This window comes from Sapajus apella, unplaced genomic scaffold, assembly GCF_009761245.1.
Source record: "Sapajus apella isolate SASKATOON/1434 unplaced genomic scaffold, GSC_monkey_1.0 scaffold9, whole genome shotgun sequence".
NCBI lineage: Eukaryota > Metazoa > Chordata > Mammalia > Primates > Cebidae > Sapajus > Sapajus apella.
In genome coordinates, this window is record NW_022436949.1 from 22,223,344 (window position 1) to 22,240,524 (window position 17,181).

The 17,181-nt window shown below is 38.6% G+C and overlaps 1 protein-coding gene and 1 long non-coding RNA gene across 4 annotated transcripts in view; one reads left to right on the forward strand and one right to left on the reverse strand.

Moving 5' to 3' along the window:
• UCHL3 (ubiquitin C-terminal hydrolase L3) overlaps nt 1–17,181 on the forward strand; it is a 61,721-nt gene that overhangs the window by 43,880 nt on the left and 660 nt on the right. Inside the window, exon 8 of one of the 3 annotated variants that reach the window (XM_032277398.1) lies at nt 16,659–16,717. The exons of 1 other annotated variant lie outside the window; for it this stretch is intronic. In XM_032277398.1, the coding sequence (XP_032133289.1) occupies nt 16,659–16,717 (59 nt within the window). Of the gene's footprint in view, nt 1–13,650; nt 13,931–16,658; nt 16,718–17,181 lie in introns of those variants that run through there. One more of the 3 variants, XM_032277397.1, reaches the window with a different exon arrangement.
• Nucleotides 16,690–17,181, reverse strand: part of LOC116551298 — a 28,354-nt gene continuing 27,862 nt past the window's right edge. The window contains exon 3 of the long non-coding RNA XR_004268833.1: nt 16,690–16,841. This is a non-coding gene — a long non-coding RNA (uncharacterized LOC116551298). The remainder of the gene's footprint in view (nt 16,842–17,181) is intronic.

The following is a 17,181-nucleotide window of genomic DNA, read 5'->3' on the forward strand; positions in this document are numbered from 1 at the left end:
CTTCAGATGTCTGAGTGGTTGCTGGAAGCAGATTTTCTGCTCTGAGTTGTGGCTAGTAATTAATAGCTAGTGGAAGAGGAAGTAAGGAGAGTGCTGGGACTTAACAGATACATTCTGTGGACTTCAAGAAAGTAGATTTGGCCAGAACAAAGATATGTGTAATTCCTAACCAGAGACTATAAATATGATTGTGACTTTCAGAATGAGAGACTTATAGAGCAAACAATAACATCTAAAAGATAGTTAGACCAAAAGGAAACCTCTCTAATGATCTCAATGGGAAGGAAAGAGTTGTCTTAAAAACAACAACAACAACAACAACTCGGTTTTACTGGTTAGATAGCCCTCTTGGCTCAGTGGCTAAACGGGCATTAGAAGGAAGGACATATTATCAAGGGTAAGCAACATATGAAGAATGATGCCCTTTTGGAGCATGCCAAGATCAACACAAAAAGGATTTAAAAAATTTTTTTAAATAAGAACTTCATAAAGAAAGGCAGAACTACTGAGGTCTTGTTTGGTTTAGATATTCTTTATCAAGAAGAATGATCTGATGGAGAATTAGAAGCCTATTGGAATTAGATTTTTTAAATGAGTTTAAAGAATTTCAGAGTGGTAAAGAATAGTAATAATCTTTGAGATGACAGAGCAATGGTAGGTACAATACAAAGATGGTTAGTTGCTGATTCATTGCTAAGGAAACTTGTAGTAACTCTGGTCTGGATCTAATAAATTCAAAAGGACTGTTGAGCGAGGAGTATTGAGTTAGTGAGTAGAAAATGCTGATTAAGAGAACAGCACTGGGCACAGTGGCATGTTCCTGTAGTCCCTGCTATGTGGGAAGCTGAGGCAGTAGGATTGCTTGAGCCCAGTAGTTTGAGGGTATAGAGTGCTATGACTGCACCTGTGAACAGCCACTACACTTCTGCCTGAGTGACATGGCAAGACTTCGTCTCTTAAAAAAAAAAAGAGAAAAGAAGACACTATATAACTTTTAAGAAAGAAGGCATTTCAAAGTACAGTTGGCTCTCTGTGGGTTCTTGCATTGGTAGATTCAACCAACTATGGATTTAAAATATTAAAAAATAAATACCAATACAACAATAAAAAACAAATTTTAAAAACAATGTAACAAATATTAGCACAGCATTTATACTGTATTATGTATGATAAGTAATCTAGAGATTATTTAAATATTTCAAATTGTGTAGGTTATATGCAAATACCACACCATTTAGGCAGAGTATGTCAAGGGGCTTGATCATCTCAAAATTTTGGTATGAGACAGGGCCAGTGTCCTGGAGTCAGTCCCTGTCAGATACTGAGAGATGACTGTAACTTTATTTTTACAATAAGGCAATATAATTGTAGACATGGTGCAAGTTAATTTCTATAGGATAACTATATTTAACAGAGAATGGTGGTAGTTTTTAATGTATTCATTCCCTATTCTAATAAATTGTAAGGTTAACCAATGAAATGGACGGAGTTATTTCTCTTTTGTTATCACCCCCTCGTTTTCCTTGGGGCCTCATGTAGCTTCTGGCATATGTAAAGGGGAAGAAGTACGTATTTTAAAATAGATGTAATGACTCCTTACAGATAGAGTAGAGCATTGGGATTTAGAGGTGAATTTGGAACTGATTGAACAGGCAGATTAAAAAACCATTAACTAATAAATTATTGTCTACCTGAAGTAACAGAATACTGTGAAGCAGTTTTAGAAATTTTATTTTGAAATAATTTTAAATTTTCATCGAAGTTACAGAAATACTATACAGAGTTTCCATACTTCCTTCCACAGATTACCTAGGTTCCATTCATATTTCTGAACCATTTGAAAAAAGTTGAAGACATAATGACCCATTATCTTTAAAACTTCTGTATTTTCTCAAAACAAGTGGATACTGTCCTATGTAACTATAGTTTGAATATTAAAATCAAGAAATTATTATAACATTGATCCAGTATTAGCATAATTGACAAACCCCATTACAATTTTGGTGATTATCACAATAATGTCCTCTATTCAGGATTACGTGTTGAATTTAATTGTCATCTTTCTTTGTCTCCTTTAATCTGGAACAATTCCTTGAAATTCTTTCTTGTCTTTCATGGTTGTGACATTTATTTTAAAGAGTACAGGGTGGGCAAAAACTGGAAGAAACCTTAGAAAACTGCCACAAGACAAGGATGTCCTCTCTCACCACTCCTATTCAACATAGTATTGAAGTTCTGACCAGGTCAGTCAGGCAAGAAAAAGAATTAAAGCGTATTCAGTTAGGGAAAGAGGAAGTCAAATTGTCTGTATTTGCAGATTACATGATTGTATATTTAGACAACTCCATCATCTCAGCCCAAAATCTCCTTAAGATGATAAGTAACTTCAGCAAATTCTCAGGATACAAAATTCATGTGCAAAAATCACAAGCATTCCTATACACCGATAACAGACAGAGAGCCAAATTATGAGTGAACTCCCATTCACAATTGTACAAAGAGAATAAAATACCTAGGAATACAACTAACAAAGGACATGAAGGATCTCTTCAAGGAGAACTACAAACCACTGCTCAAAGAAATAAGAGAGGGGACTTGGAACAAGATGGCCGTTTAGGAACAGCTCAGGATTGCAGCTCCCAGTGAAAGCGCAGAGGGTGAGTGGATGCTGCATTTTTATTGCCCACAGACTAGGAAATTCACAGGTGGAGGAGCTCCACAGGTCGCCAGTGCGGCTGTTTCGGCCAGTGTGGCTGTGCCGGCCGGCGTCACTGCTTTGCCCCGTGCGGCTGCTTTATCGGTGCCCCGGAGCAGCGGTTCTCCGTACAAAATACACCAGTCTGGGTGCCCTTTTGGCTGGCGATTGGAGCCATGGGAAGTCGCACATTCGTGTGTTTAAAAAAGGGACTGAGCAGGGAACCAGGACAGCAGATTCCAGGGGGAAAAAAAAAAAAAAAGCCACAAACCTCAGTGCCACTGTTTCAGCCAGCGCAGTGAGTGGCTGCAGGGGAAAACAAACAGACCCTGGCACGTCTTCAACAGGCGACTGGAACACCAACTTAAAAAAGGCTCTGAGGCAGGGAGCCAGGCGATCAGGCTTGGCTGGTCCCACCCCCACAAAAGAACAGCAGCCAGAAACTCTGGATTGAGAGTTTCACAGCAAGCGCAGCTGAACCCGGGACGGTCCAGCTCTGTGGGGGAGGGGCGTCCGCCATTACCGAGGCAGCCAGTCACGATGGAGGTAGTCAGCCAATGCTGAGGCAGCCTGCCGTTGCCAGGCAACCCGCCACAGCAGAGTGACTCCACCTCAACAGAGGCGGGCCACCATCTCCAAAGCAGTTCTAACTACACCCATAAAAACAGGACTGCAGGGAAGTTCACTCGGCAGCTGGGCGGAGCCCACACCAGCTCAGCAAAGCCTCTACAGGCGGACAGTGACTAGGCTGCCTCCTTGCTGGGCAGGGCAGGTCTGAAGGAAAAAAAAAAGAAGGCAGCAGCATAACGGAAACTCATAAATAAAGCCCTAAATCCCTGGGACAGAGCACCTGGGAACAAAAAGCAGTTTATGAGTTCTGCTGCAGCAGACCTAAACGTACCTGCCCAGCAGCTCTGAATGAACAACAGAGCTCACAGCTCACCACTTGAACTCCTGTAAAGAAGAGACCATCTCCTCAAGCAGCTCCCTGACCCCTATATATCCAAAGAGACACCTCATAAAAGAGAGATCAGACTGACACTTGGCGGATATCCTTCTGGGACAAAGATAGCAGAAGAAGAAAACTGGTAACAACCCTTACTGTTCAGCAGCTGCTGCAGGTGAACCCCAGGCAAGCAGGGCCTGGAGTGAACGTCAGCAGACCTACAGAGGGGCAGACTGTCAGAAGGAAAACCAAGAAACAGAAATAACTTCATCATCAACAAACAGAATGTCAATCTGAAAGATTTGAGACCCAATCTGAAAGCCAGCAACTACAAAGTCGACAGGTGGATAAATCCTTAAAGATGGGAAGAAACCAGCACAAAAAGGATGAAAACACCCGAAACCAGAACACCTCTCCTCCTACAAGGGATCACAACTTCTCACCAGCAAGGGAACAAGGTTGGAGGGAGAACGAGTGTGTTGAAATGACAGAATCAGACTTCAGAAGGTGGGTAGTAAGAAACTCCTGTGAACTTAAAGAACATGTTCTAACCAAATGCAAAGAAACTAAGAACCTTGAAAAAAGATATGACGAAATGCTAACGAGAATGGACAAAATAGAAAGGAATATAAGTGAATTGATGGAACTGAAAAACGCAACACGAGAACTTGGCGAAGCATGCACAAGTATCAACAGCCGAATTGACCAAGCAGAAGAAAGGATATCAGAGGTCGAAGATCAACTCAATGAAATAAAACGGGAAAGCAAGACTGGAGAAAACAGAGTAAAAAGGAATGAACAAAGTCTCCAAGAAATGTGGGACTATGTGAAAAGACCTAATCTACGTTTGATAGGCGTACCTGAATGCGATGAAGAGAATGAATCCAAGCTGGAAAATACTCTTCAGGATATTATCCAGGAAAACTTCCCCAACCTAGCAAGGTAGGCAAACATTCAAGTCCAGGAAATACAGAGAACACCACAAAGATATTCGTCAAGAAGAGCAACCCCAAGGCACATAATCGTCAGATTCACCAGGGTTGAAATGAAGAAGAAAATACTAAGGGCAGCCAGAGAGAAAGGTCGGGTTACCCACAAAGGGAAGCCCATCAGACTCACAGCAGATCTCTCAGCAGAAACCCTACAAGCCAGAAGAGAGTGGGGGCCAATATTCAACATCCTTAAAGAAAAGAACTTTCAACCCAGAATCTCCTATCCAGCCAAACTAAGCTTCATAAGTGAAGGAAAAATGAAATCCTTTGGGAACATGCAAGTACTCAGAGATTTCATCACAACCAGGCCAGCTCTACAAGAGCTCCTGAAAGAAGCTCTACACATATAAAGGAACAACAAGTACCAGCTCAACTAAAGGGCAAAACAGCCAGCTAGCACCAAAATGGCACTATCAAATTCGCACATAACAATATTAACCCTAAATGTAAATGGACTAAATGCCCCAATCAAAAGACACAGACTGGCAAATTGGATAAAAAGACAAAACCCATCGATGTGCTGTATCCAGGAAACCCATCTCACATGCAAGGATACACAAAGGCTCAAAATAAACGGATGGAGGAAGATTTACCAAGCAAATGGAGAGCCAAAAAAAGCAGGAGTTGCAATTCTCATCTCTGATAAATTAGACTTTAAAGCAACAAAGATCATAAGAGACAAAGAGGGACATTACATAATGGTAAAAGGATCAATGCAACAAGAAGAGCTAATGATCCTAAATATATACACACCCAATACAGGAGCACCCAGATACACAAGGCAAGTTCTTAATGACTTACAAAGAGACTTAGACTCCCACACAATAATAGTGGGAGACTTTAACACCCCATTGCCATTATTAGACTGATCAACCAGACAGAAAATTAACAAGGATATCCAGGACTTGAAGTCAGACCTGGACTAAGCAAACCTAATAGACATTTACAGAACTCTCCACCCCAAATCCACAGAATATACATTCTTCTCAGCACCACATCACACCTACTCTAAAATTGACCACATAATTGGGAGTAAATCACTCCTCAGCAAATGCAAAAGAACGGAAATCATAACAAACAGTCTCTCAGACCACAGTGTAATCAAGTTAGAACTCAGAATTCAAAAACTAACCCAGAACTTCACAGCTTCATGGAAACTGAACAACTTGCTCTTGAATGTTGACTGGATAAACAATGAAATGAAGACAGAAATAAAGATGTCCTTCGAAACCAACAAGAATGAAGACACAACATACCAGAATCTCTGGGACACAATTAAAGCAGTCTCTAGAGGAAAATATATAGCAATAAGTGCCCACATGAGAAGCATGGAGAGATCAAAAATTGACACCCTATCGTCAAAACTGAAAGAGCTAGAGGAGCAAGATCAAAAAAACTCAAAGTCTAGCAGAAGACAAGAAATAACTAAGATCAAAGCAGAACTGAAGGAGATAGAGACACAAAAAACCCTTCAAAAAAATCAATAAATCCAGGAGCTGGTTTTTTGAAAAGATCAACAAAATAGACAACTAGCCAGATTAATAAAAAAGAAAAGAGAGAATAACCAAATTGATGCAATAAAAAATAATAAAGGGTATATCATCACAGATTCCACAGGAATTCAAACCATCATCAGAGATTATTAAAAGCAACTTTATGCACATAAACTAGTAAACCTGGAAGAAATGGATAAATTCCTGGACACCTGCCTCCTCCCAAGCCTAAACCAGGAAGAAGCCGAAACCCTGAACAGACCCATAACAAGGTCTGAAGTTGAGGCAGCAATTAAGAGCTTACCACCCAAAAAAAGCCTACGTCCAGATGGGTTCACAGCTGAATTCTACCAGACATACAAAGAGGAGCTGGTACCATTCCTTCTAAAACTATTCCAAACAATACAAAAAGAGGGAATTCTTCCCAAATCATTTTATGAGACCTACATCATCCTGATTCCAAAACCCGGCAGAGACTCAACAAGAAAAGAAAACTTCAGGCCAATATCCATGATGAAAATAGATGCAAAAATCTTCAATAAAATACTGGCAAGCCGATTGCAACGGCACATCAAAAAGCTTATCCACCATGATCAAGTAGGCTTCATCCCGGGGATGCAAGGCTGGTTCAACATACGCAAGTCTATAAACGTAATTCATCACATAAACAGAACCAAAGACAAAAACCACATGATTATCTCAATTGATGGAGAGAAGGCCTTTGACAAAATTCAACAGCCCTTTATGCTAAAAACCCTCAATAAGGTAGGTATTGATGGAACGTATCTCAAAATAATAAAAGCTATTTATGACAAACCAACAGCCAATATCATACTGAATGGGCAAAAACTGGAAGCATTCCCCTTGAAATGTGGCACCAGACAAGGATGCCCTCTCTCACCACTCCTATTCAATATAGTATTAGAAGTTCTAGCCAGAGCAATCAGGCAAGAAAAAGAAATAAAGGGCATTCAAATAGGAAAGGAGGAAGTCAAATTGTCTCTATTTGCAGACAACATGATTGTATATCTAGAAGACCCCATCGTCTCAGCCCCAAATCTCCTGAAACTGATAAGCAAGTTCAGCAAAGTCTCAGGATACAAAATCAATGTGCAAAATTCACAGGCATTCCTATACACCAATAACAGACTTAAAGACAGCCAAATCAAGAATGAACTTCCATTCACAATTGCCACAAAGAGAATAAAATACCTAGGAATACAACTAACAAGGAACGTAAAGGACCTCTTCAAGGAGAACTACAAGCCACTGCTCAATGAAATAAGAGAGGACACAAACAGATGGAGAAACATTCCATGTTCATGGTTAGGAAGAATCAATATCGTGAAAATGGCCATACTGCCCAGAGTAATTTACAGATTCAGTGCTATCCCCACCAAGCTACCAATGACCTTCTCAGAACTGGAAAAAACCACCTTAAACTTCATATGGAACCAAAAGAGAGCCCACATAGCCAAGTCAATTCTAAGCAAAAAGAACAAAGCGGGAGGCATCACACTACCAGACTTGAAACTATACTACAGGGCTACAGTAATGAAAACAGCATGGTACTGGTACCAAAACAGAGATATAGACCAATGGAACAGAACAGAGGTCTCGGAGGCAACACAACATATCTACAACCATCTGATCTTTGACAAACCAGACAAAAACAAGCAATGGGGAAAGGATTCCCTGTTCAATAAATGGTGTCGGGAAAGCTGGCTAGCCATGTGCAGAAAGCAGAAACTGGACCCATTCCTGACACCTTACACTAAAATTAACTCCAGATGGATTAAAGACTTAAACATAAGACCTAACACCATAAAAACCCTAGAAGAAAATCTAGGCAAAACCATTCAGGACATAGGTGTAGGCAAGGACTTCATGACCAAAACACCAAAAGCATTGACAACAAAAGCCAAAATAGACAAATGGGACCTAATCAAACTCCACAGCTTCTGCACAGCAAAAGAAACAGTCATTAGAGTGAATCGGCAACCAACAGAATGGGAAAATTTTTTTTCAGTTTACCCATCTGACAAAGGGTTGATATCCAGAATTTACAAAGAACTAAAACAGATTTACAAGGAAAAAACTAACAAGCCCATTCAAAAGTGGGCAAAGGATATGAACAGACACTTTACAAAAGAAGACATACATGAGGCCAACAAACATATGAAAAAATGCTCATCATCACTGGTCATCAGAGAAATGCAAATCAAAACAACCTTGAGATACCATCTCACGCCAGTTAGAATGGCGATCATTAAAAAATCTGGAGGCAACAGATGCTGGAGAGGATGTGGAGAAATAGGAACACTTTTGCACTGTTGGTGGGAGTGTAAATTAGTTCAACCATTGTGGGAGACAGTGTGGCGATTCCTCAAGGACCTAGAAATAGAAATTCCATTTGACCCAGCAATCCCTTACTGGGTATATATCCAAAGGATTACAAATCGTTCTACTATAAGGACACGTGCACACGAATGTTCATTGCAGCACTGTTTACAATAGCAAAGACCTAGAACCAACCCAAATGCCAATCGACGATAGACTGGATAGGGAAAATGTGGCACATATACACCATGGAATATTATGCAGCCATCAAAAACGATGAGTTTGGGTCCTTTGTAGGGACATGGATGAACCTGGAAACCATCATTCTCAGCAAACTGACAGAAGAGCAGAAGATCAAACACCGCATGTTCTCACTCATAGGCGGGTGTTGAACAATGAGAACACATGGACACAGGGAGGGGAGCACTACACACTGGGGTCAGTTGGGGGGACATAGGGGAGGGACAGTGGGGGGTGGGGAGCTGGGGAGAGATAGCAAGGGGAGAAAGGCCAGATGTAGGTGATGGGGAGCAAGGCAGCAAATCACACTGCCACGTGTGTACCTATGCAACAGCTTTGCATGTTCTTCACATGTACCCCAAAACCTAAAATGCAATTAAATAAATAAATAAATAAATAAGAAATAAGAGAGGACACAAACAGATCGAAAAACATTTCATGCTTATGGTTAGGAAGAATCAATATAATGAAAATAACCCTACTGCTCAAAGTAACTTATAGATTCAATGCTGTCCTCATCAAGCTACCATTGACTTTCTTCTCAGAATTGGAAAAAAAACATCTTAAGCTTCATATGGAACCAAAATAGAGCCCACATAGCCAAGACAATCCTAAGCAAAAATAAAAAACAAAGCTGGAGGCATCATGCTACCTGACTTCAAACTATACTACAAGGCTACAGTAATCAAAACAGCATGGTACTGGTGCCAAAACAGATAGCTAGACCAATGGAACAGAATAGTGGGCTCAGAAACAATGCCACACATCTACAGCCATCTGATCTTTGACAAACCTGACGAAAACAAGCAATAGGGAAAGGATTCCCTATTTAATAAATGGTGTTGGGAAAACTGGCTAGCCATATGCAGAAAGCTGAAACTGGATCCCTTCCTTACACCTTATGCAAAAATTAACTCCAGATGGAGTAAAGATTTAAACATAAGACCTAATACCATAAAAAGCCTAGAAGAAAACTTAGGCAATACCATTCAGGACATAGACATGGGCAAGGATTTCATAACTAAAACACCTAAAGCAATGGCAACAAAAGCCAAAATAGACAAATGGGATCCAATTAAACTCAAGAGCTTCTGCACAGCAAAAGAAACTGTCATTACAGTGAACTGGCAACCAACAGAATGGTAAAAAATTTTTGCAGTCTATCTACCCATCTGACGAAGGGCTAATAATTAGAATCCTCAAAGAACTTTAACAAATTTATAAGAAAAAAAAACCCTATCACAATGTGGGCAAAGGATATGAACAGACACTTTTCAAAAAGACGTTTATGCAGCCAACAAACATAAGGAAAAAAGTTCATCATCACTGGTCATTAGAGAAATGCAGATCAAAACCACACTGAGATACAATCTCACATGAGTTAGAATGGCGATCATTAAAAAATCAGGAGACAGCAGATGCTGGAGAGGATGTGGAGAAATAGGAACACTTGTACACTGTTGGTGGGAATGTAAATTAGTTCAACCATTGTGGAAGACAGAATAGCAATTTCTCAAGGATCTAGAAATAGAAATATCATTTGACCCAGCAGTCCCATTACTGGGTATGTACCCAAAAGGTTATAAATCATTCTTTTATAAAGGCACATGCACACGTATGTTTATTGTATCACTGTTCACAATAGCAAAGACTTGGAACCAACCCAGATGCCCGTCAATGATAGACTGGATAAAGAAAATGTGTCCCATATACACCATGGAATACTATGCAGCCATAAAGATTTAGTTCATGTCCTTTTCAGGGACATGGATGAAGCTGGAAACCATCATTCTCAGCAAACTGACACAAGAACAGAAAAGCAAGCACTGCATGTTCTCACTCGTAAGTGGGAGTTGAACAATGAGAACACATGGACACAGGGAGGGGAACATCACACACTGGGGCATGTCAGGTTGGGTAGGGGACTAGGGGAAGGATAGCAGGGGATAAGGGGATTAGGGAGGGATAGCATTGGGAGAAATATCTAATGTAGATAATGGGGTGATGGATGCAGCAAACCACGATGGCACGTGTATACCTATGTAACAAACCTGCATGTTCTGCACATGTATCCCAGAACTTAAAGTATAGTAATTAAATTAAAGAAAAAAAAGAGTATAGGGCAGTTACTTTGAGATTATCCTCCAATTTGGGCTGTCTGATTTATCCTCATGATTTATGCATTTTTGGCAGGAATACTCTAGAAGTAATGCTGCATTCTTTTCAGTGCATCATATCAAAAGTCACATGATGTCAATTTGCCCCATTACTGGTGATATTTAGTCACTTTTATGTAGTTTCTTCACTATAAAGTTAACAAATATGTCATGTAGTTTCTCATCAAGCGTTTACCCCCCAGATTTTGCATCCACTTATTATTCATGACTGGATTATCATTATGACTACTACCAAATCGCAATTTAAAAAAATTCTCCCAACATTAGAAGCTTTCCTTTTCCTCTCATTCATTCATTTTTAATCAGAATGGACTCATGGAATTCTATTTTACTTAAATGATTATAATCCATGATATCATGTATTTTTATGCTCAAATTATTGTCGACTTGGTCTTTGTAAGGAACCCCTTCAAACTGCAGCCTTGATGTCCCAGGCTCAAGCAATCCCCCTGCCACAGCCTCCTGTGTAGATGGGACTATAGGCCTGTGCCACTATGCCTGGCTAATTTTTTTTTTATTTTTTAGAGACAGGGTCTTGCCATGTTGCCCAGGCTGATCTTGAACTCCTGGGTTCAAGTGATACTCCTGCTTTAGCCTTCCAAATTGCTGGGATTACAGGCAAGAGCCACTGCACACAGCCCATAGTTTTAATTTTTAAGAGTTATTCTGTTCTCTTGAATTTTTATAGCATTTGAAAATATAGCATTTTATTCTTTTATGTATGTAGAATTTCCTCATTTTAAGGATAGTAATAATTCAGGAATACCTCATTTGATTGTACTTTAAGTATATTCCATTTTTTTTTTTTTTTTTTTTTTACAAATTGAAGGTTTATGGCAATCTTGCTGTGAGCAAGCTTATTGGCACCGTTTTCCAACAGCATGTGCTCACTTTGCATTTCTGTGTCACACTTTGGTAATTCTCCCAACATTTCAGATGTTTTTATTATTGTATCTGTTATGGTATCTGTGAACAGTGATCTTTGATCACTGTAATCGTTTGGGGGTGTCACAAGCTATACCCATATACAATGGCAAACTTAATTGATTTCTTGTGTATGTTCTGACTGCTCCATTAAGCAGCCATTTTCCTTTCTTTGGACTTCCCTATTCCCTGAGACACAATAATATTGAAATGAGGCCAATTAAAACTCTACAGAGGCCTCTAAGCATTCAAGTCACATGTCTCTCACTTTAAGTCAAAAACTAGAAATGATTAAGCTTAGTGAGGAAGGCATGTTGAAAGCCAGGAGGGCCTGATAGCTAGGCCTCTTGTGTGAAACAGTAAGCCAAGTTGTGAATGCAAAGGAAAAGTTCTTGAAGGAAATTAAAAGTGCTGCTCCAGTGAACACATGAAGGTCAAGAAAGCAAAACAGCATTATTGCTGATATGGAGAAAGTTTGAGTGGTCTGGATAGAAGATCAAACTAGCTACAACATTTTCTTAAGCCTAATCTGGAGCAAGGCCCTAACTCTTTTCAGTTCTTTGAAGGCGGAGAGAGGTGAGGAAGCTACAGAAGAAAAGTCTGAAGCTAGAATTGGTTCATGCGGTTTAAGGAAAGAAGTCATCTCCATAACATAAAAGTGCCTGGTGAATTAGCACATGCTGATGGAGAAACTGCAAGTTACCCAGAATATCTCGCGCAGATTTCCCATGAAGGTGGCTATGTAAACAACAGATTTTCCATGTAGATGAAATAGGCTTCTCTTGGGAATTAAGATGCCATCTAGGACTTCCATAGCTAGAGAAGAGATGTCAGTGCCTGCCTTCAGAGCTTCAAAGGACAGGCTGATTGTCTTGTTAATGCAGACAATGACTTTCAGTTGAAGCCAGCACTCATTTGATATTCAGAAAATTTTAGAGTCTTTAAGAATGATGCTATATCTTCTCTGCCTGTGCTCTATAAATGGAACAACAGAGCCTGGATAATAACATGTCTGTTTATAGCATGGCTTACTGAATATTTTAAGCCCACTGTTGAGACCTACTGCTCAGAAAACGATTTCTTTGAAAATATTACTGCTAATTGACACTGCACCTGGTCATCCAAGAGGTCTCAGGTAGATATATGTACAAGGAGATTAATATTTTCATTTCTGCTAACACAGCATCCATTCTGCAGCCCACGGATCAAGGAATCATTTAGACTTTCCATTTCTAGTTATTTAAGAAATACAGTTTGCGATTCTGTAGCTGCCATAGTGATTCCTCTGATGGATCTGAGAATAGTAAATTGAAAACTTTCTGGAAAGGATTCACCATTCTAGATGCCTTAAGAACATTCATGATTTATGGGAAGAGCTCACAATATCAACATTAATGGGAGTTTGGAAGAAGTTGGTTCTCTCCTCATGGATGACTTTGAGGGGTTTAAGACTTCATTGGAGGAACTAACTGCAGATATGGTGAAAACAGCAATGAAACTAGAATTTGAAGGGGAGTCTGAAGATGGGACAGAACTGCTGCAATCTCAGGCTCAAACTTGAACAAGTAAGAAGTTGCTTCTTATAGAAGAGCAAAGAAACTGATTTCTTGAGATGGGATCTACTCCTAATAAAGAAGTCATGAACAGTGTTAAAATGACCACAAAGGATTTAGAAGATGACATAAATGTAATTGATCAGCAGCAGAATTTGAGAGGATTGACAACATTTTTGAAAGAAGAAGTTCTGCTGTGGGTAAAATGCTGTGAAACAGCATCACGTGCTACAGAGAAATCTTTCATGAAAGAGTCAAGTGTGGCAAACTTCATTATTGTCTTATTTTAGGAAACTTCCACAGCCACCCCAACCTTCAGGAACCACCATCCTGTTCAGTCAGGAGACGTCAACATCAAAGCAAGCCCCTCCATCAGCAAGAAGATGACAACTTGCTGAAGGCTGCGATAATCATTAGCATTTTTTGGAATAAAGTGTTTTTTAATTAAGGTATGTACATCGTTTTCTTAAACATAATGCTGATGTACACCTAATAGGCTACAGAGTAATATAAACGTAACTTTTATATGCACTAGGAAACAAAATTTGTGACTCCTTTTACTGTAATATTTGCTTTATTGTGGCATTCTGGAAGCTAACCCACAATATCTCTCAGGCCTGCCTGCACACTTTTTTAAAGTTTTTATTTCTGTATAATCTCTGTTTTTTAAGCCTGTATGTTTTTAAAAAGTTTTTATTTCTGTGTAGTCTCTGCTTTTTAAGCTCTATCCTTCATATTATTGGCTGTCCTTGGGTATTTGATGGTAGCTGATACTTGGTTATCTGCAACAAAAAGCATCTCGTGGTGTTTGTCATGTCTCTTGTCTCTTGTCCAACTCTGCTGTCACCTTTCTCTGAGGTCTTGTGCTCAAACTATGCAAAAAACAAGTTCTGAATGAATTGCTTAGTTACTGCCAAAAAGTCAGGCCACTGTTGTCTTCCCTGTCCAGCCTGTAAGCGGCACAGCCCATTTGGACTGAGATTTTTAGGTTACATGACCTATGCACAAATTACAGCTTTTTCCTGCCTCTTTTAGAAGGGGCCTGTAAGTGTGACAGTCTCTGAGCCTCATGGATTCTTCTGCAGGGTAAACATTTACTTAAATTACACCCAAAGTTGTTGGCAAATGACAGTTTTGTGGTAGCGGTGTTTGGAACAACAGCAAATTTTAGATTTTATTGTTTTGGCAAAATTTTTCTGTGAAATATTTACCAAGTGGTAAATATTTTAGGTTTTGTGGGCAGCATACTGTCTTTTAAAAACATAAAAACCAGTCTTAGCTTAAAGGAGGCATTAAAAATACAGTGAGGGCTGGATTTGGCCGATGGCCTGAAGTTAGCCAACCTCAGGATTAGAATAAAAGTAAAAGTCATCATAAATCTTTGTTCTATGCTGCTATTCGAAAAAGAAGCTACACAGTTCTGACATTTCAGGATCAATTGTTTAACAATCTTAGTCTATCATAATTGAAATTAATTATATGTTACTTTAAATAGCTGCATTCGAAGGAGAATTGCTCACTGCCATTTATTTTTTATTTGTATTTATTTATTTTATTATTTTATTTTTTTAGAGACAGAATCTCACTCTGTTGCCCCGGCTGGAGTGCAGTGCAACGATCATAGCTCACTGCATCCTTGAACTCCTGGGTTCAAGTGATCCTCCTGCCTCAGCCTCCCAAGTAGCTGGGACTATAGACTTGTGCCTTTATACCTGGCTAATTTATTAAACTGCATTGCCCAGGCTGGTGTTGAACTCCTGGCCTCAAATAATCTTCTTAAATTACAGGCATAAACCACCACACCTAGCCATAACTGAGTTTATTAGCTCTTTAGTCTCATAAATGACACACAAAAAGTTGATGGAAACCAGGAAAATACATATATTAAGCTGGGCGCTATTGCATGTGCCTGCAGTACCAGCTACTTGGGAAGCTGAGCAGGATTGCTGGAGCCCAGGAGGTCAAGTTGAGCCTGGGCAATATAAGTGAGACCCTATCTCTAAATTAAAAAGAAAGAAAAATACAAAAGGAAAAAATGTATATCAATTTATAATTTGGATAGGCGGGGAACAACCTACATTGTTTATTTATACTTTTGCTTTTATGTAAAGATTTTAAAAAATCCAAAAATGGGGTGGCACATAATCAATATGATAGTCAAATAAATATAAACAGTCTGTTGAAGAATAAGCATTTGCCACAAAAGGATATATTAGAATATGTTTTATATTATTGAGAAATGTACAATTTAGAAAGATAGTGTAAGTTCATAGAAATAGAATAATTAAGTGTTCATGTGTAGTATAGTTATAGGAAAATGTTTCCTAAAGGTTCTTAGAAATTTTAGGAATTACGTCCCAGGTATTGCAATTTAGGGAAAAGTTTCTTTAGGATTTTTAATATTTATCTCAATGTTAGTCCAAAAATAGGAATCACAAATTCTGATGATATAATTTATAGAAATTAATATTACTTTATATGGAGATGTATTTATGTGTTAATTTTCATTCATTTTCTAAAAAGTGTCTAACAAAGTCTATTACTATATGCATATTCAGAAATTTTTATTATGGTTAGAAACCATGGAATTGTAGAAGGGGCTGTGTTTTGTGGGTTGAACTCAATGAGGAGCCGCTTACAAGACATCTGAAATTACAGGTTTGGATACATAATTATCAGTTGACTCTGGGTTAGCATGAGTTTAAATAATTCTGGAATTTTCCTTTTTTTATAATATTCAAAAAGTACTAGTTTATTTAAGTTGATTTAAGTTGATTGTGAACTTGGTTATTTCGGTGATCAGTAAAATAACTCGGGGCTATTTGGATTATTCCGCTATATCACTGCATTGGTGGTACACAATTAGTGGTAGTGTTGTATAAGCCGTGATAGTGTGGTTCCCTTTCATTGTTTTTAACATGTCTGTCTTACTTGAGATCTTCCTATTTAAAGTGAGAAAAGAAATTTTTTAAATTTCTAAAGATAAAAGCTTAGGTCATAATTTTTTAAAAACTAACAATAATTTTGCATATTATTTTCAGGAAATGAAAGCCAGCATCGTAATAAATTCTGTTCATGAAGATAATTCAGGCTTTCAAACATGGAAGCAAAGGTCTAACTAATAACCTTTCATGAAAAATATTCATGGTTAGCATATCAAAACATTTGTTTTAGGATATGTTATTTAAAATGACTTTTAGCTTTTCTTGCCTCACTGTGGGAATTGGAAAATGGAAGTTGAAAATACATTATCCTGTAAAAACACCTAAGCATTCAATTGTTTGTCTGTTTTCCACAGATGGGCGGAAACCATTTCCAATTAACCATGGTGAAACTAGTGATGAAACTTTATTAGAGGTAACAATAAAACTTGTTGGCCCATCTTAAGTGCTATTAATATTTTGTCATCTTTAAAACATCTCTAAAGGTCACTTGTATAACATTTTCTCCATATTTAGATACTTCTTTATCCTTGTTCTCTCTAGAAAATTCAGAAAGAAAGTTTAAGTTAGTGTTAAAAATCTACAACAAAGAGGTTTTCAGAGCTCTTTCTATGAACAGCTGTCAAATTTGAAAAGACAGGAATAGTATTGAAAGACTTACTCATTATATCCCAGATTTCATCAAATCCAGGATACCATTAATTGTATCTTGATCCTGATTTTAGAGATTTTAAAACATGAATAAATCGTGTGGCTTAGAATCAATGAAATGTGATTTTTAGGTGAAAAGTTCCTTAATAGCATTTTAAGAACACTTGCAGCCAGGCACAGTGGTTCATGCCTGTAATCCCAGCACTTTGGGAGGCTGAGGCGGGTGGA